The sequence below is a fragment of the Phoca vitulina genome, unplaced genomic scaffold, assembly GCF_004348235.1.
Source record: "Phoca vitulina isolate PV1807 unplaced genomic scaffold, GSC_HSeal_1.0 scaffold1, whole genome shotgun sequence".
Classification (NCBI taxonomy): domain Eukaryota; kingdom Metazoa; phylum Chordata; class Mammalia; order Carnivora; family Phocidae; genus Phoca; species Phoca vitulina.
Window position 1 is genome coordinate 70445043 of NW_022589704.1, and position 20768 is coordinate 70465810.

General features: G+C 34.6%; 2 protein-coding genes across 6 annotated transcripts in view; one reads left to right on the forward strand and one right to left on the reverse strand.

Annotated features, from left to right (window-relative positions):
• LOC116635560 (lymphocyte antigen 75-like) overlaps positions 1–7276 on the forward strand; it is a 124887-nt gene extending 117611 nt beyond the window's left edge. Inside the window, exons 37-39 of the mRNA XM_032409724.1 lie at positions 392–565; positions 1951–1977; positions 6704–7276. Of these exons, the coding sequence (XP_032265615.1) occupies positions 392–565; positions 1951–1977; positions 6704–6906 (404 nt within the window). The 3' untranslated portion in view covers positions 6907–7276. The remainder of the gene's footprint in view (positions 1–391; positions 566–1950; positions 1978–6703) is intronic.
• Positions 7277–7471: 195 nt separating this feature from the next.
• Positions 7472–20768, reverse strand: part of MARCHF7 (membrane associated ring-CH-type finger 7) — a 54717-nt gene continuing 41420 nt past the window's right edge. Inside the window, exons 7-10 of one of the 5 annotated variants that reach the window (XR_004300193.1) lie at positions 18148–18257; positions 15190–15303; positions 12867–13593; positions 7472–10985 (exon numbers count right to left, since the gene is read on the reverse strand). Coding sequence is in view for 4 of the 5 variants with exons in the window: in XM_032409677.1 (XP_032265568.1) it covers positions 13414–13593; positions 15190–15303; positions 18148–18257 (404 nt within the window). In the remaining variant the exon portion in view is untranslated. Of the gene's footprint in view, positions 13594–15189; positions 15304–18124; positions 18258–20768 lie in introns of those variants that run through there. The other 4 variants (XM_032409689.1, XM_032409699.1, XM_032409677.1 and 1 more) reach the window with 4 other exon arrangements.

Genomic DNA, 20768 nt, shown 5'->3' on the forward strand with positions numbered 1-20768 from the left:
CCTTTTTTTAAAAAAAGATTTTATTTGAGAGAAAGCGAGAGAGAGAGAGAGGAAGAGTGACAGCACAAGTGGGGTGGAGGGGTAGGGAGAGAGGGAGAGGCTGACTCTCTGTTGAGTAGGGAGCCCGACTTGGATCTCCATCCCAGGACCCCGAGATCATGACCCGAACTGAAGGCAGATGCTTAACTGACTGAGCCACCCAGGCGCTCCTTGAACCAATACCTTTGATGTGCTTGTACACAAGATATATTCTTCCTCCTAATTTAAATCCTACAATGAAAAGTTTTGACCAGACATACCTTAGTAACTTCCCACCTTTAATGCTAGACCCTTTTCCATGGCTCTAACAGTTTAAAACTGTCATAATGATGAAAATATTCTTAACTGACAGATGCACGTTTCAAGTGGCTTGATAAGTCAAATATGACATTTGATAAGTGGACAGACCAAGAGGATGGTGAGGATCTGGTTGACACCTGTGCCTTTTTGCACACCAAGACAGGTGAATGGAAAAAAGGAAATTGTGAGATTTCTTCTATGGAAGGAACCCTTTGTAAATCAGCTAGTAAGTATAACTGAAGACTTTTTTCCATTCCTAGAGGGGTGGGGAAAGTAGGGCTGGTTTTAAAATAATTTTCTTTGAGACAGTTATGCCTCAATAAATTAGAGGGAGTAAGAAAGATTTCAGAACATATTAGGATGGTTTGCTGGCAAGTCTCTCAGAAGTCAAATGTAATTCTCTTACATTTCAGAGGTAGGACCAAGATTATGTGAACCAGGCATACTTTTATCCTATCTTACACTTAAGAGCCTACAAGAAGTTAAAAATTTTTTCTGTTGTTTGAAGGAATCCTCAGTTTCCTTGCATTTGATTTGATTAAACAGAAATGGTGAAGAATACTTTGACTTCCAAAATTCTAATGTTTACTACAAAGAATTTGACCCTGTACAAGTAGTAACATCCTTTGTTTAGACAAATGAAGAAAAACCGTGTTGTAGTTTATAATTTATTCTGGATTAAAGTGTAATTTTTCTTCTGACCTCTCAGAATGCTTTTCTTTTTTCCTTTTTCCCAAGGGGTGAGCTCTGAACCTGGCCCCTGCCCCTCCACACACCCACCACTCCCAGGCTCCGGCCGTCCCCTCCTCCTCATCAGAATGCTTTCTAATGAATATAATTATTGTGTCCCACAGTATTTTGATGTTATTATTAAACATCAAAGTTTGTTCTAAGTTTTAGAATTGTTTTCTCATTAAAAACACTTAAAATTTCAAAATATGATTTCGGGATGCCTGAGACACATTGGCCATTTCCCCATTTCGCCTCTTTAGGATTTACCCTCTTCTACTTCTACTGTAAACCAAAGCTATTTTTCCCTTTACATTTTACTTTTTTTTTTTTTTTTTGCCTCAGCAGGGTTCTTAACTACAATAGTTTATAGTGACTATATTAAGTTTCTCATAGTTTTATGGTAGTAGAATTCAACTTCCAGTATTTATTGGATTTAAAAAAGTTGGTTCTTTTCATGTATGAAGTCTCAGGGCACCATTATTATAAACCAAATTTTTAAACTGTAACTTTGAAACATCAGAAATAGTGAATCCATACTAATAAGATCACAGGTGTACACTTTAATTTTACTAGCTTTGTTTTCTATACTTTTCTACCAAAATTCTGTTTTCTTCACCTCATCACTTTTTCTTGAGTTACCTAATACTTTTCCACCAACCAAGCTAATGCATTACATTAGACCTCTATATCTTCTTTAAAAAAACAAACAAAAAAAACCTTTGTTCAAAATGGAAAACACAATTGACCAAGCAATAGAAATATGGATAATATTAAGCTATTAAATAAGGGGTTCATTTTTAACTATTCTGAAAGTGTTTAAAGGCAAACTTAGAATAAAGCATACTTGAATTTTAATTTTAATTTTCTTTTTTCTTTTAGTCCCATATGAAAAGAAATATTTATCAGGTAAGTCTTTTGTTAAAATTTTTCCCATAAGTAATATTAAGATTCAAATGTTAAAATATTAAAGACCCCTTAAAAATTAATTGTATAACATAAAGTAGAACAACTTTTGTAAGAATTTAGAAAGGTCTCTTAGTTTAGGAATAAGACTTGACATTCTAAATATAACTGCAAGTTACGAATTTTTTAAAAACCAAAAAATATTTCCCATTGAATTCCATTGTTTTTGTAGGCAGTCACTCTGCAATCTTTCATTTAAAAAAATTTGACCTCATAGTTGTAATTCATGAAGCATCTGTCTTAAGGGTTTACTAAATCCTTTTTAAAGAACAGGTAATATATTAACATGGCTCAAAAAGCAAAATTATAATGAGGCAAACACTAAAAACCTGTCTCCCAACTTGCCCCCATCTACCCTGTTCTACCTTTATCCTTAATGGGCACCCATTCAGTTTCTTCTTTAAATGAATGTCTTATTTCTTTTTGCCAAAATAAGCAAACTGAGATATAGGACTTATTTTGCCCCTTTTATTCACTAATATATTTTAGGTATCTCTGTATCATTACCTATAGATTGAACTTCCTTCTTCTTTACAACTGAATACTCTTTCATTGTATGGATATAGTTATTTAACCAGCCCCAGATCCTTCTTAGCTTGTTTCCAAACATGTGCTATTACAGTGCTGCAATGAATGAATCTGCCTTGCACAAATACTTGTTATCTAAAGATTAGATTCCCTGTAAATGGGTTGAAAGTGGATATAGAGCTTGGATCGATACTAATAGTAAGAGGAACTGCACCATTTTGCATTCCCAGAAACAAAGGGTTACAAAACTTGTGGATTTTTGCCAGGTTGTATAATTTTTAATCTATTTTTTTTTAGAGATCGTGTGTGCGTGTGTGTGGGGGGGGGGAGGGACAGACGAAGAGGGAGAGGTAGAGAATCTTAACAGGCTCCATGGTCAGCGTGGAGTCAGACACAGGGGTCCATCTGACAACTGAGATCATGACCTGAGCCAAAATCAAGAGTTGGACACTTAACCAAGCCACCCAGGCGCCCCATTTAATCTCTTTGAGGTGTAAGTTGCACAGATCTTAAGTGTATAGTTTGATGGTTGCCTCTGTATACACCTGGCTATCTCTCTCTCAAATCAAGATCCAGTACATTTCTGTTACATTAAAAATTTCCCTCATGCCCTTTCGCAATAAATGTAGCTCCTACCACCATCTGTCCTAGTTAACCACTATTGAGTTCTATCGCCATAGTTTATTTATTTATTTATTTTTTTTTTAAAGATTTTATTTATTTATTCATGAGAGACAGAGAGAGAGAGAGAGAGAGAGAGGCAGAGGGAGAAGCAGGCTCCCAAGGAGCAGGGAGCCTGATGCGGGACTTGATCCCAGGACCCTGAGATCATGACCTGAGCCGAAGGCAGATGCTTAACCATCTGAGCCACCCAGGCGCCCTATCGCCATAGTTTAGAGTTGCTTGTTAACATAAATGTAATTCTACTGGCTTCTTTCAGTTTTTTAAGATTCACCCATGTTGGGTATATATTGTACCTATTTTACTGTTGCAGAGTATTTTATAAATATATCACAATTTGTCCAATCTCTAGTTATGTATATTTGGATCATTTCTAGTTTGGTACTACTATGGTAAGAGCTGCTTGTGAACATTCTCAGTTGGATCTATTTTGTCACTCTCTTGGAGTACATTCCAAAGAGTAGAATTGCAAGGTCATAGGATAGCTAATATGTTTAGCTTTTATTAGAACCATCACATAATTTTTCAGTGGTTGAACTGTTACATTCCTGTCAGTGTATGCAAGTTCTATTCACTCTACACATCCATCCCATGAAAGTCAACCTGACTTTAGCCATTCAGATGTTACATGTAGCAATCTGTCATTTTAATTTTCATTTCCCTGATGAATAATGTTAAGTACTTTAACACACTTATTAACCATTTCAGTGTGTTCTTTTGTGATATGGCTCTTCAAGTTTTTTGTCCTTATTTCTAATTGGATTGCCTTCTTGATTGGTAGTTTGTTTTTTTTTTTTAATTCTAGATATGAGTTGTCATATGTATCGTGGATATTTTTTCTCTGTTTAGGGCTTGCTAGAACTATGATGGAAGAGGAGGAAAGGAGTGTTTGAGAGTTCATGTAGATATTGGAGAATCATGTTCTCACTCTTCCATAGGAATAAATATTAAAAAAAATCAAAAAGGGGCACCTGGGTGGCTCAGTCGTTAAGTGGCTGCCTTCGGCTCAGGTCATGGTCCCAGGGTCCTGGGATCGAGCCCTGCATCGAGCTCCCCGCTCTGCAGGAAGCCTGCTTCTCCCTCTCCCACTCCCCCTGCTTGTGTTCCCTCTCTTGCTGTGTCTCTGTCAAATAAATAAGTAAAATCTTAAAAAAAAAAAAAAAAATCAGAAAGAGCAAAGGGGCACCTGGCTGGCTCAGTTGGCAAATTATGGGGCTCTTGATCCTTGGGGTAGTGAGTTCAAGCACGTTGGGTGTAGAGCTTACTTAAAAAAATAAATCAAGGGAAGGCACCACTTCATAGCCATTAGGTTGGCTATGTACAAAAACAAGAAAACAGAAAACAAGTGATGACAAAGATAAGGAGAAGTGGAACACTTGTGCATTACTGGGTAAGAATGTAAAATGGTAGACAACAGTATGGTAGCTTCTCAAAAAACTAAAAATAGAAATACCTACGATCCAGGAACTCCACTTCTGGGTATATACCCGAAAGAAGTGAAAAGAGGTATCAGAGATGTGTATGCTCACGTTCAGAGCAGCATTAGTCACGACAGCCACGGGTGGAAGTTGCCAACCCAAGTGTCCGTCGACAGATGAATGGATAAGCAAAACATGGCTATATAACATTATTTAGCCTTAAAAAAGGCAATTCTGACACGTCCTGCAACATGCACAAACTTGGAAGAAATTAGTTGCTAAGTGAAATAAGCTGGTCACAAAAGGACGAATACGATTTCATTCCAATTATATGAAGTACCTGGAGTAGTCGACCTTATAGACACAAGGTAAAATGCTGGCTGATGGGAGGGGCGGGAAGAATGGGGCGTTCTTGTTTAATATATAGTGTCTCGGGTTTGAAAGATGAAGAGTTCTATGATAAATGGTGACACAGCACAACAATGTGAATTACTTAATGCTATAGAACTGTCAACTTAAAAATGGTTAAGACGGTACATTTTGTTATGTGTATTTGACATTAAAAAACTGAATCAAGAAAAGCCGTGTAAGCATGTTATTTTAAGCATGGAGGCAAATAACAGAAGTTACCAGGAATGGGAATGCAGGGTGAGTAGTAGGGCAGAAGGAGCACAGGATTTTTTGTTACTTATCTTGTAGAACTATGAATTTTAAGCTATGCACATGTATACGGGGGTGGGGGAGGATATATGCGGATGGAAATGTGTAGAAAAGAGTTGGTAGGTCTAAGTGGTTCTCAAAACCCTATTAGGAATAGCTGAAAGATCTGGCAACATTTGATCCAGAGTGGGCTCTGAATTCATTAAGAAATACGTATTTCATAAATGTTTAACTACAATGTGCCCCGCTTTCTTGATACACATTTTTTAATCTGAGGGTCTCCAATAAGAATACAACCCACACCTTAACAAATTGTGACTACTACAAACTTTTATTTTAGGACCAAAAAGGAGAGAATTCAGCTGTGGCCATTTACCCAACTCCTCCTGTGTTATTTTTTTAAAGAAGCCTGTCAATATTTTAAAAATATCAGTGGTTCTCTCTCACTTTAACAAGTAACTTTTGGCCAGATTTTCTTTGCTAATCTTTACATTTTATCATTTTAAAAGCATAGCTTAAAGGAGGATATAGGTACATTCAAATAACCATAATGTAAAAATACATCTATAAAGAGAAAATAATTTTGAGATTTTTTGGACATACTTTTGGGTGCTACTAAATGTAATACAAATACCTTGCCCCCAAAGCATTTACCTCCTCCTAACTCCTAAACTGAGTTAATTTCCCTGGACTGACTTACTGAAAGATTACAAGGGTTTTGAATTGCCAAGAACTGTTAAGGTTGAACATAACTAAGGAATACACACATAGATACTTGAATTTAAAAAAAAAAAAAAAAAGGCACCTGGATGGCTCAGGTCATGATCTCAGGGTCCTGGGATGGAGCCCTGTATCTCCTGCTCAGTGGGGAGTCTGCTTCTCCCTCTGCCCCTCCCTCAACTCACGCTCTCTCAAATAAAAAATATTAAAAAAGGGGGGGTGGAGGATACTTTTATTGCCATTCCTGTTTTTTTCAGTAGAACAAATTTTAAATGCCAAACACCAGATGAACCAATAAGCCTCATTAATGTAAACAAACCTCTAAAGACAACTAGTCTTGAAAAGAGCAGTAAATATAAAGTAAAACCCAAGGGAGACAAACAGAACTGTAGTACACCCTGAGTGTGGGTGATTTCCATTTTAGGATCTCAAAGTAGAGTGGCGAATTGTAAACCTTGGGTGAAATCTTGAATGACAGTTGTTCAAGCTAAGAAGCATAATAAATGTGTAATTTATTTTATCAATGTGGGAAAATCCTTAATTTTAGGCAAATATGTACATGATGAAACTATATTTGTGCTCCCCCAAGTGCAATACCAGTAACTGATTTCCATATATATATATATATATATTTTTTTTTTTTTCTGTCTTTTCCTTTTCAGATAACCACATTTTAATATCAGCTTTGGTGATTGCTAGCACAGTAATTTTGACAGTTTTGGGAGCAATCATTTGGTTCCTGTACAAAAGAAACTTGGATTCTGGTTTCACCACAGTTTTTTCAACTGCACCCCAATCACCTTATAACGACGACTGTGTTTTGGTAGTTGCAGAAGAAAACGAGTATGCTGTTCAATTTGACTAAGATTTTGGAAATCTCAGATTAAGGCGTCAAATACTTTGACAGTGATTCCTGTGCAAGATTTTAATGTAAAACTTGGCAATGAAAATTAGTTTTTATGGTTTATTTCCTTATTCCAATAACGTTCATTATTCTCATGTAATCGCTGTGACAAAAATTGATCTTTAGGTTCTTATAAGAACTTTTAAAAAATAATCATAGATATAATTTAGTAGTTTTAACCACTTCCCTAAATGCACCTTCACTTGAAACAGTTTAAATAAAGCCCAAAGTAGTAAAGCAGATAAAAATAAAAACCCAGTCTACTTCTCTATCTTCCTTCCCATTTAATTGAACCACCGTGGGTTATAGTTGAATTAAAACAAAAACAAAACTCTACCTACCACTGTAGTTTTACAATCACCAGGTCTTTACCAGTTTCTAGGTCTTGCTCCTTTATTAATAAACAAGATACGGGAAATAAAAGACTGTTAAATAGATCCACATGCTATTTACTATGGCAGATAATTCCTCTAATATTTATCTTCCTTTTTGAGTTAGATGTAGAAAATATTGTAGATTTTAAGGAGCCCATATTCCACATAATTTTACAATTTCATTACTTTTAGAACATCACTTTGGAGCAGAAATAGTATTTAGCATTGATCACAAATGGTTAGAACTTCAACAAAATTTTATAGATTTTTTGAAACAGTAAGATTACAGCTATACCAGGAAGGTGTGGAGGAGGCTGGCAGTGAGGCTAACACTTTTACCATAGAGCCCCTTTAAGGATTTTTCTCCTACCACCAGATCTGTTCCTATCTAAGGTATCTCATGCTCTCCAACTACTGATGAACTAGCCATTCAATGACATGAAAACTATGTAAGCAAAAACTCTAGAAAAACACTACATACTACTGTAGTGGTGATGCTCAAAGTTTTCAGTGAATGTACATTTTAAGACAAAGGTGAAAATCATTTTGGGGGTAAAAAATGAAAATGAAAGCTCTGAAGCAAGAATGATTTTCCTTATCCTTTACAGCTTAAAAATAAAAGATAAAGAATATGCAGAGTTCACATAAAATTAGATTTACTCTATTTAGAAACTTGGAAGTTCAAAGAAGTCATCTCTCACCCTAACCCACATGCCATCCGTTATGGGGAATACTTAAGGGAAGACACACTCTCTCTCATGCCTGACCAATGGCAACAAAGTCCCAGCGTGTGCCATCCGTTTACACTGGCACTATGAATAACATCCTTCATCACAACTGATGGCACTATTGTTTACTGACAGGAAAAACTACGAAGTGATGACAGGACTATACAGTGTGGCTATGTGGTACGAAACGAGCAGATGTTACACTAGCTGTGGTACACAAAACAATTACAATCTGTAAGAGCTTTAAACTTCTGAGATCTTGGATACTGTCTATTTTGTTATTGATAAGCTGAGTGGTACAAATAGTGAACAGACTGGAATTCCTTCCTTTTTCAAGTTCTACCAGTCCTTTAAGAACTAGGCGTGATCTTAACTCTTCCTTAAAATTTTCTCTAATAGTCAAATTTCTACAATGTCCAATATGGTAGCCACAAGCTACATGTGGCTATTTAAATAAATTAAAATTAAATATAACTTTACGTTCAGTTCCCTAGTTGCACGAGGCACACTTCAAATGCTCAAAACACGTGTAGTTAGTAGCTACCATGTTGGGCAAAACAAATTATAGAACATTTCCATTATCACAAAGTTTTATCGGACAGTGCTGCTGTAAAATCTCCCCTTCCACTTAACTCCCATACAACTAATTTTCTTCTGTTCATTTTGATAACTTCTACCCAGTGGTAGCTCTTCCAAAACAGCTGCTTTAACTGATTTAATTTTCCACATTTGATTTCATCTTTCAAGTAAGTTCTTAGAGGTCCCTGGTAGTGAAGTAGTAAATCTTAATTTTCTTCATGTATCAGAACATCTGTAACCAGCCCTTGTATCTATTTGGTGGTCAACAGCTAACTGGATCGGTCAAATCTGTATTTATTTTTAACATTAAGAATAACATAAAGTTCTTGTTTACATTCAAAATGTATAAATTTCTTTTTTGAACATCTTGGTTCTAGCTAATAAGGACAATATAAATTCTTAGGTTTGGCAAGTATCTAGAGAGAACAGTATTACAACTTCATTTTCCTAGGAATTTGCATTCTACATATGGTCTCTATTTGTTTAGGGTTTAAAAGTAACAACCAGTGAAAAGACTTTCCTTTTCCTTCTAATTCATACTTACAGGGTATTGGAAGCTTATACAATACTGAAATATGAAACAGTAAGTGGTACTAAGGCACTATGAGAACACTATAAAGCTCAAGCCACTGTGTATCTGTCATTAAGCATTTCATATAACAAAACTATAAACTGCATGCCAATGGAATGTTTTCTACTATTTAAATTTTTAAATAAAAAGTTTTGTGGGTTAAGCAGAAGATACTTAATTTGCATGCTGAGTTCTATTAAAAGTGTCAATGTTTCAAACTCAAAGCATCCCTAAAGACCTGGACAATAGATACTGAAACTGGCATCCTTAAATTTTGTATTTTTTCTTTAAGGCAATGCAAAGGTAACCTGTGAATTGAGCAAATGTTTTAGAAAGTTATATATTTTTATATGAAACAGGATTTTATTTAATAAAGTTCTTGGCTCTAAGGTTTGAAGTCTACTCTGAGCACCAATTTAAAAGGAAACATTTCAAACTATAAAGTAAATCAATCAGTATGCACTTTATTTCCAGCCAAGGTTTTTACATTAAGACCAACAAACTAGGTGTGGGCAAACTGTTGATTCACATTTGAGAAATTACATGGTTTCTACTTAGGTTCTGAAAATGTAGTTCGTTGCTGTAACATAAGACTTTATTTAATCTGGAACCACCTGAAGGTGTTTAAAAGTGTATGCTAAGGGTGTTGACAGAGGAAATATACAGTGTTATGAAAGTATACACAACTCATGACCACAGTGTAGATCTATTCATGGTGAATAGGTAATGTTCATCTGTTCTCCAAAAGTCGTGAAAAATATTAAGTCACTAAATAAATGCTCAGAATTACCAAGGAACAGTTAAAAACGACCAGGATCCAAACAGGTTATTTATATCATATTTATCTATAAAGCAGTGACAACACTAAAAAACACATTGAAAACCAGTGTTTTAAACTTTAAACGTGGGATTAAAAATATTCTGTTAACTTGAGATTGCAATAATTTTTTTCCCAAATAGCATTTGATGGGCAATTCTGATATATTTTACAGCTGTAATATTCCTAAAAGGAATATCTACATACTTTGGCCTATCAAATATAATCTGCATTTTGCAAATCAATACAAAACTTTATCCATCATTTATACATTTTATACTTATATATTTTTTAAAAATTAGATTTTATTGCTAAGTGAATTTATAATTCATATTAAATTTGGAAACCTAATATATATGCTTTCATAACTTACTCCCCAGTTGATTTTTTAGAAACACTGGAAGCAAATAATTATGAAAATGAGACTGCAACGTAAGGCATTTTGAAAGGAAAAATAATTAGGTGCCATTTGCCATTTTTATTTCAAAAGCATATTTTGTCCCACTTTTTTCACTAGCAAGAGACTAAAACATGAACCTTTTTTCATAAATATGACTACAGTAATCAGAACACAAAAAAGAGTCATCAGCATTGCTTAGATATCTAAAACAAGGGTAACACTTTCCCACTCACCTAAAAGAAAAATACTTTTTGATTACCAGTTTATAAACATCAGATTCACTGGCCATGTTAAAAGGTCCAGCAGAATTTTAATTCAGCAATACTTGAGAATGAATATATATACTTGTGTGTGTGTGTGTATATATATATATACACACACACACACACACACACACACACATATATATAGTCAATGTATTCAATAGGCATTCCCCTACAAAATTAATTCATACTTAATTGCCAGTTTTAATAAACACTTGTTCACAGATCATCCATTTGTCTTATATGAAGTTAGGCAATATCAAATGTTCTGTTATGGTCTCCATCTTCTTCGGAATCATCCTCTGAAGCTGTTGAAAGAAAACAGGATGATCAAGAATGATTTTAAGGGGGATGACAATGGAAGTGTAAATATGAAGCCAGAATAGCAATGACTCGTAAAATAAAAATCCCAATTTAGTATACTGTTTGGTCAAAATGGTAAGTTATGACAGGGTTAGGGTGGTTTGACTGTGGGTGATGCGATCCACAATGCTCCCACCCCCAACATCTTTCTGTTAGGTTAGTTTTTATAAATATGAAAATGCTTAAAAATGTGCTTCAAGAAACGTCTTCTAAAAAGCTGAGATCAATCTGTGTTCATAGTAGCTAATGATATAGACACCAGAGAAAAAATGAACTTGAGGCAAGTGCTCTCACACACCTGAGTAGAATCTGGTTTATTACTGCTGCATGTTTGATGCATCCGATGAGAATGAAAAAAAATGTACACAGAATAGGTTATGGGTGTTCTTGCAATTTACGTCAAAAGCTATGTCTATACAATGCCAAGAAAAGCTCTATTTAGTCAAAAAAGCTTTATATAGACACAGCCTAAGTTAAAATAATTGGACTCAATAAAAATCTTTTGTTGAGATTATTCCTATGCTTCCACATTGTCAGAAACATCATTTTTGCATATTTCTGACATCAATTTATTATTGAAGTAGCTCAGAAGTTTAAAATACACATCCTAGAATGTCTATAGGAAAGACATAAGTAAAAAACTATGTAGTCTATAAACTGTTCTATGTGTTGAGGAAAATGAAGTTCACTAAAATAAACACCCAACCAGCATTTCCCCTATTATCAAGGGCAGAAAGGCTAAATGTATACTCTTCTTGTATTAATACTGGACCCAATATTTAAGAGCACCCAACAAATGGAATCAACAAAAAAATTATGCTACGTGTATGGATGAAACTAAGTTTCCACATTTCAGTCTATTTATCTTGCAGAAATCTTAAGTCCATTTTTAATAAATGGTATCAAGCATATACTTAGCTCATGAATGAGTAAATCCTATGGTTAAGTTTTATGCTGTATCATGGAGAAATATCAAACAAAAAAATAAAACAGCTTTTCAGGGAACTTCTCATGTTTTCTATTGATTAACTCCACAGGAGAAGAAAATTCAGTCAGAACCAACTCTTAGAACATATGAAAATTCTGGTACTTAGGAGTAAGCTTGCAGCACCCACATCTTTCACTCACAGCTGAGTCTGGGTATATTTTACCTCCATCTTTCTCATATGTTGGGAGTAGACACTGCTATGTTTAGGAAACTAAATTCTAAATGAAAATGTTAGTTTAAAAAACAAAACAAGCAATCTGGGGAAAATATACAGTGAAACAAATTACTATCATCACCTCTGGCAAAGTATAAATTATAATTGACCAAAAAAGAGATCTCTGTGTTAGACTACACAAGGGATCCGAACTAAGAAGGTATAAAAGAAAAAATATACCAAATGAATTCCCATTTTATATACCACTTACTCCTTTATATACCATTTTCACACATAATGAAATGTGAAAATGCATTATCTGGTTGTACCTCTAATCCTCTCAAAACTTAAAAACAGTACAGACTTAATGACAAAAATCCATGTCTTAGAATATTCAAGGCATTAAAAGGTTCCCATGAAGACCAAGTCCTTCTCAAACTTTACTTCAAAGGACGCTGAGCTTTCCCTAAAGGTAAAAATGTTATTCACACTACAGATAACACTCCAAGTGTTTTGAAGATGTATAGAAGATAATCAAGTGGAGAATACATATTTTAAAACACTTCAAAGAGTGTAATGGAATCTGATCTTGGGGAGCCAGTTGCTTTGGGTGAAAAAGTACAATAGGTAGGGTAATCTTGGATTCCCAGGAACTGTTTCAGAGCCACCAATGTCTGTGCCCACCTGATATGAAGCACCCTGGAGGTTGTAGGACTTTGAGGTTAAGCTGTGCAGATGCCTGTAAAGATTTGGGCATTAAGTGCCTTCACATAGGAGCCCAGGCAGAAGTCCTAATGCTGGAACGTGATCTTAAGAGATTGGAGCTGCTGGCGGAGCTGGCTGCCTATTAAAGGTCCATGAGGACCTGAACAAGGAGCAAAAAAAAAACTATGGCTTCTGTTATAGACTCAGAATTAGGAATCTTTCACCCCTATTTTCCTAGAACTGTAAACAAACCCAGGGAAAACCTTTAACGATCTAACAAAGTTGAATAACAAGTCAAATTTCATAGACACACACACACAAATCTAACAGATTTAAAAGTGTGGTTTGACCAATAAACGTTTTCTTTTTGATTAAAAGTTTTAAAATTAAGGTGTTCAAAAATAAAATTTTATTTAAAATAAAATACTTAAAATACATCCATTTGTACCTTAAAATTAATAGAATTTTTAAAAAAAACATGCTTTAAAAAACCTGTCAGTTGCCCAACCCATCTTTCCCAAATCAATTATTTTGTTATTATTAGGCCTATAAATGAAGCTCTAATTTGGTAGAAAGAATATACAGTTAGGTTTTGCTCTGTGGGTTTAATTTGCAAAAGTAAATTCAACAAGTCTGGGAAGGGGAAATTCCACCTACTTTCGAGATCTTCCATATGTGCCTGAAGAGTTCTTGCAAGGTTAATAAACTAGAAACAATGCAGAAAGAAATATAGTAGTTTAAATGTTGCAAATGGATCTAAAAAGAGAATCAGTATAGGAGATTCATTTCTACTTAAAAAAGTCAAACACCATTTTAAGCCTTTAAATAGGGGTCTTTTTTACCCCCACATCAAAAATTACAAGCTTAGGATATTATCTTTTAATTGGTATATAATCATTATATAAATGGTCATGTAGAAGTCATGAATCATGTAGAAACTGAAAACAGATACAATAAAATAATTTTATCCAATGGCATTCTGTCTTCTTGCATAAATACAACACCTCAAAAATTATGGAGAAAAAAAATTAAAACCATTACAATTTGGACACAAATGAATTCACTTTTAGTGGTCAATTAAAAAAAAAAACAGAACAAAACAGGAACAATAATCAATATTTTCCTGCCTAAATTTGATAGCTCCAGAAGTATTTTAATTCAGTAAAGACTTCTTTAATATAATTTGTCTATATCTTTTTACAAAGGCATGAATCCAACAAATCTTATTATATGCATTATATAAGGTTTATTCATTTTGAAAAGATAAGTCACCTTTTAAGAAATAATTTTATGGCATTTACTAAATTTAGGTTCTATGATTTCTTAAGTCCTTAGAAGTCAAGAGATCTTTGCTCAAGTTCTGAATGCTCTTGGTAGCTCATTCTTTTTTCTCTCAATGATGATAATGTCCAAAAGGCTCACAGGAATAATGTTCACATGATTATAGAAAAATGCTTTTTTAACCAATTAAGAAGCAGTATATGTATTGGTTATTTGATAATTTTCAAAATAAAACAGAAACATTACATCCCACCAGAAACTTGGCTCTATTTTTTCATTAGAGTGAACATTTATTTTAAAAAATAGTTTGAAGTATATCTTTGTGAACACGTTACAAGATATGGAGTGTTCACAATGCTAGAGTAATGAGATGTAGACCCTAGCCCCTGCCACACAAAATGGGCAAGGCAGCAGAGTATAAATTTCCTACAGTACACTGAGGTAAGTAGTATCATTTTACTTATGAGCACCTAAAAGACAGCTTAGCTCAAGTGTTACATTAAGATAAGAGTGAACAGAGTAAACACACAATGGTCCATATCTTCAGTAGTTTGTAATATGAATGCTTAAAAATTAGTACACTGGTAATCTTTTATAGGACAGTAACAAATAAAATTGAAGTTAATTTCCCATACTCTTTCGGTTTTTGGAGTTCAATTTCAATGTCAGGTTTCAAAGTTGTAATAATGAGTTGGATTTTCCCTCCCCAATTAAAAAGAGCATTTCCCCTAGGTGTTTTCAATTCCATCCCTGTTTCTCACTGAAATATATTCCAATTACCTTCAAGAGCTAGAAAATTACTTCTCTAAAAATAGCTTTATGAAAAAATTAAGCTGTTTGATACAGAAGTAAGGAAGACAGCAATTTCTATTAAATCTACAGTATCTTTATTTTTAAGATACACTTTAATATAAGAGCTCCCCAAAGAAAACAGAATGTGAACATATAAAACAATGTGCTTTCCAAAGCAAACACTTGCAGCATCGCACCCTCCCATCCCCCCAACTCCAATATTACTTACTCGGACACGTGTGCTTGGTTCATTTGTATTTCCCATCATATCAGAAAAGCTTTGTTCGCACAAGTGCAATAACACAACTAGGTAGAGACCAGAGCTGATAAACTCATACTCAGCCTTCAACAGGGAAGCAAACAAGAGAAAAAGAAAAATATGGAGAATGAAAAATTAGTAGAATGAGATTGATACTCATGGTATACTGATAAACTAGAGGAAATGTATTTATAATCAGTTCCTAGGAAGAGATACAGTGCCATCTATTAAAAAAGAAATAAAAAGCCATCCTTCGTAGTTTCATAAAATTTTACTAATGCTTTATAATGTGTTCAAATAGGTGCATGAATAACTTCTTTATTCTCATGCAGTCTTCCTTTATGTAATTATTTATATAAAAGTGGGAAAAAATTCATTTGATGGTAGAATGAATGGTCTGGTTCCCTATAAACCTCAAAATAGAGTTCTTTACACAAATGGCTATAACTGTTTACTTAAAAATTAGCATTTCATCTACAGCTATATCAATATATTACGTAACTAAAATCCTACTCTGAGAGGTCACGTGTTTCTTATGTAATTTAACTAATTTAAAGGCAACAGCAGATAGAAAAATGAACTTAAAAAAAAGGTAGTAAAGTAACTTCCAGATATCATTCCCATAGAAATTTGCGTGGGCAAAATAGTTCTTTGGTTCAAAGCTGTTCTATTGTTTCGAAGCTAAGAATACAAAACATGAATATAGTGTTATTAAAAATCTAAATTGTTCTGTAATTGTTACACAGTGAACTATCTGTAGTTTGCATCATTTTTGATAATAACTTATCTGAAGTTAAGAATTGTATGTTCTTAGTACGAACTTGAGCGAGTTACTGATTACAGATTCTTCAGAATACTCAACAAATTTCAAACTGATTAAAAGTTTCTCTAAATATTTCATTAACTGCTTATTTTTAACTTAAAAGGAAATCATGTATCTAGAAAATTTAAAAAAGAGTTTAATGGCTATCACCTTGAAAAAGATGAAGGCACTGGATAATGAAAAAATAAACTGTATTTAAATGAGGGTAGTTGTCAGGCCACTAGAATCCATGATTCACAAAGAACAAAGATGTTAAAGCCAGGAAGCTTAATCAAGGCTGTCATTTAAATCCTTGAAGAACAATAAAAACATTCCTAGCTATACTGAAAAGCCAAAAACCACCTTCAAGAGACATGATGGAGCACTTAAGAAAGAATGGCAGGAGAAAACCATCCTTTGAAACCTACTCTAATTTTGAGAAGACAAAAACAAACAAAAAAACCAAGAACAAAAAACCACAAAATTCTTTGCATTATTGCACCCTTCCATACTTCCCCAACCCCATTCTTTAAAATACCAATGTCCAGCTGTCTAGAGAGACGTCTTAAGAATTTAAGACAATTCCTTACTGAAAGTGATATTCCCTTTGGAGTACCTTTTGGAGTATTCTTCATTAAAGAATAAAACAATAATTAACATTAGAGTAGCATCTGTACTACAGCAACTGCCTCATGTTTCATTCATTAGATCAGTGACTCTTAACCTGGATGTAAGCAATTAGCTTCAAGAGATCTGGGAATCTGTAAAATTATGTACAGATTTTGTGTCTATGTGTATTTTGTAAGGAGTGTTTCTGGTCTTAACCAGATTTTCAAAGGGTATCCATATTCCCACATTTAAAAAGTGAAGAATGTCCACAAAAGATCATATATTGCATGTTTCCATTTATATGAAATATCCAGAATAATCCATAGAGACAGAACACAGACTGGTGGTTGCCAGGGGATGGGAGAAGGGGGAGGGAGCAACTGCTTAATGGGTATAGGATTTTCTTTTAGAAATGAAAATGTCCTGGAACTAGATGGAGGTGATGGCTGCCCAGCACTGCAAACGTACTAGTACCAATAAACTGTTTACCTTGAAATGGTTGTTATATAAACTTCACTTCAATTTAAAAAGGGCAGGGGGGTGGGGGGAGGAGATGTCCATTACTCCCTCATTTAAAAAGTGTTTTTCAAGCATTCATGCATTCTCTCACCATCATATCTCTTTTTATCACAAATATGCTAAGCACACATGGACAGTATGGCTCTAGAGTCGACCTTTGTAATCTCTTTCAACATCTCCCCCCCTCCCCTGAATTTTCCTTTAAAAAGGGAAAAATACTGAGCTCTAAGCTTCAAGAAAAATGAGTGATCAAATCAATGGGGGTTGGGGGTAGGGAGCAGTGATCAATACATACCAAAAAATCTGAGAAATGAGAGGAAAATATTTGAAATAAAATCTTAATATGATCAGAGAAATCCCGACATTATTCATTATATAAGTAACAGCACGACTGTAGTGATACAATACTGAAGGAAAGAGAAACAATGTGAACTTGGAATAAATGATTTCATAAAAGGTAACTTGTTCAACATAAAGAATGAAGTGGGAATGGGGGGAAATAGGGAGGGTAGAGGGAACCAGACAGGAGGAAGAACAGGGGGTGTCAGGTAGGTTGGTAAAAAAATTATTCCTAACATAAAAAATACAGAACTAGGATGCAGATCTGGGGACTGGTGTTTCAATTATTTTCCAGTACTCAGAGGCATTCACAACTAGACAGCTATGGGGAGAGAAGGTTGGCATTACTACTACTTTGGGACTAATTTCCTAAGCTTTTATTATTTTCAGGTTTATTTAGAAAGCATATGATGAATTTTACCTTAAACTTAAAATCTGTGACTTGGTTATTTGCCTTTCGCTTTAAAAAGTTAGGGGAAAAATAATACAAAATTATAAAATCATATAATACCTAATGTAATAACAGAGAATTAATTATATTAAAAACATTACTATTATTATTTCAATGCAGGTTTTCTGACCATGATTTAATCTTTTCTTCAAGAGTTGTCCTTTAAGCATAGAATAGACACTTACCAAATTAGGCAAAATATACTAACTTGTTCATTTGCATGAGCTCTATGTAGTTCATGAATATCAAAATCCTCCAGGTTAAGCTGCAACTTCTCTTTACAGAGTTCACAGGTGGTTACAGCCTCTAATGAAGAACCTGGTAAAATTAAAAGTAAAGCTTAGTTCTGCTATGTCTCCACAAAACATTTTTCCTTGTAAAGTTATTTTTTTTTAATATTTTATTTATTTATTTGAGAAAGAGAGCCTGAGCAGAGTGGGGGGTGGGGAAGACGCAGAGGGAAAAGCAGACTCCCCGATAAGCAGGGAGCCAATGTGGGGCTTGATCCCAGGACCTGGATATCATGACCGGAGCCAAAGGCAGCCGCTTAATCGACTGAGCAACCCGGGTGCGCCTCCTTGTAAAGTTTTAAGCTTAGACTATAGAAAATCAAAAGGGAGAAAGGAAGTAAGATTGCACTGGTAACACTAACGTGCTTGTCAGGTCCTAATCTATGGAATGTAGGCCCACGCCCATTATTTAGGTATCTGTTGTTTTCTGCCTCCTGGAAATGCACATACATTCCCACCCCTGTCAGTGGGAAGCTGACAATGGAATGTCATCTGTACTTCCTACTTCCTCTTCAAGTACCTTGGCAAGATGCCATGAAAACAATTTTAAATAATATAGTATATCCCAAACAATGAGTTACCTATACCCAGGCCAGTATCTCTGATATGACAATATAAACCTTTTGTGCTCTAAGAAATGTGTCTTCCTTATAAGGGAGGAGGGGAAAAAAGGAATCCACCTCTGTCTAGATAAAAACAGCTCCTTTCAGCCATAAAAGGAATGAAGTTCTGACACATGCTACAACACAGATGAACCTTGAAAACTTACTAAGTAAAATAAAGCAGATACAAAAAGGACAAATATTATAATGTGATTCTATTTATGTGAATTATGTAGAACAGCAAATTCAGAGAGAAAGTGAGTAAGTTACCAGGGACCGGGAAGAGAGGGGAGTGGGAGATGCTGCTTAATGGATACAGTTTTTGTTTGGGGTGATGATAAAATTTTGCAAGTGGATAGTGGTAATGGTCACACAACATTCTGAATGTACTCAACGCCACTGATTTGTACACTTAATAATGGTCAAAAGGAAAATTTTACATTATATATATTTTATCACAATTAAAAGGAAAAAAAAAAAAAGCTCCTTCTATCCCATATGCATTCAGTTATGGGTTACTCCTAAGCTTCTGGCTCTAATTAAATAGATAATAGCCTGTCTAATTAAACATATAGCCATTTCCCCACCCCCCACCCATCGTTTTTATTTTTAGACAGAGCTTTAAACTGAAAAAGATGTCCTAAAAGTTTGAGAAGTCATGTGATTAGCAGTGGAGAGGTTTAGATTCAATTCAGCTACCATTTGTTGACTTTGTTATGTGCCAAAATTTAGAAGGGAAAAAGTAGTAACCCCTGTTGTCTTCAAGGAGCTCTTAAAACTCTTAAAACAGTAAAATTTCACGTAAAGTCCAAGACAGCCATAGTAATTTATATGCATTTTCTTTTGAAAATACCTGAACAGAAAGTGAGTGCTATCGTGAGGCAGTATGTTGTCTCAAAATGTCCTCTAGTCAAACTACGTAAGATAGTCACAGTATTTCAAGGAATGAATAAAACCTAGTTGTTGTTGTTGCTGTTTTAGGAGTCTAACGTACTTAAAGATTTTGAAATTAAAATGCCATCTGGAATATTTTAATTAAAAAAAAAATCAGTATTTCCACTGAACTAAATTCAGGGTAAGTCCATATTATGACCTGAAGGAGAATATAAAGAATGTGAAAGATATTTAGCAGACATTTCCTAAAACTATCCTCTGATTCAGAAGCAGGAAAAGTATGATTATAAAATATGGACCCTGGATATAGACCATTTAGTACAAATTCTTATACATCTTAGGGATTCATTTTTCCTCTTCTAGGAATTAAGTGACTTACAGAACAACATTCACAAAGGTCATATACAGCAGGGAAAAGTCCATTTATGCCTACATTGTTTAGTCCAGGGCTCTTTCCATGTATACCCCACGTCATTCAGTAGGCCCTGACTGCATTTGTCTAAACTCGTATGTCTAGAGACTTGCTTTTATTCATCTCTGCACACCTGCAGAATTTAACAGTCCATACATGGCAGCTGCTTAATAAATGTTTAAATCAATCTCTACCAGAATGAATCTTCTACCATATGGGTCTTTATGTAAGTATGAGAAAGGTTTGTGAAAATTTATCAGGAATGTTCAGATCTTGAGATCTTTACATTCATTTGACCAAATCTTAGAAAGTACTTATTATAACCTGATAAAACCCATCAAATTGAGTATTTACCACATGCCCAGTACTGTGAGAAACTATTTATAAACATCATCTCATCTGACCTTCACACCAACCCTGTGTGGTAAATATTACTCAGTTTGACTCATAATGGAACTGAGGCCCAATCCCAGAACTACTTAAGAATGTCCGAAACTAGATCTAGGCATATATATTTTTAAAAACTCTAATGGATAATTGTGACCAGCAGCCAGGGTTGAGAACCAATGTTAAAAAATTTACTCGAGATCTTCCAGTTAAGTGTTAGAGCCATTATCCCAATCTTGTCTTA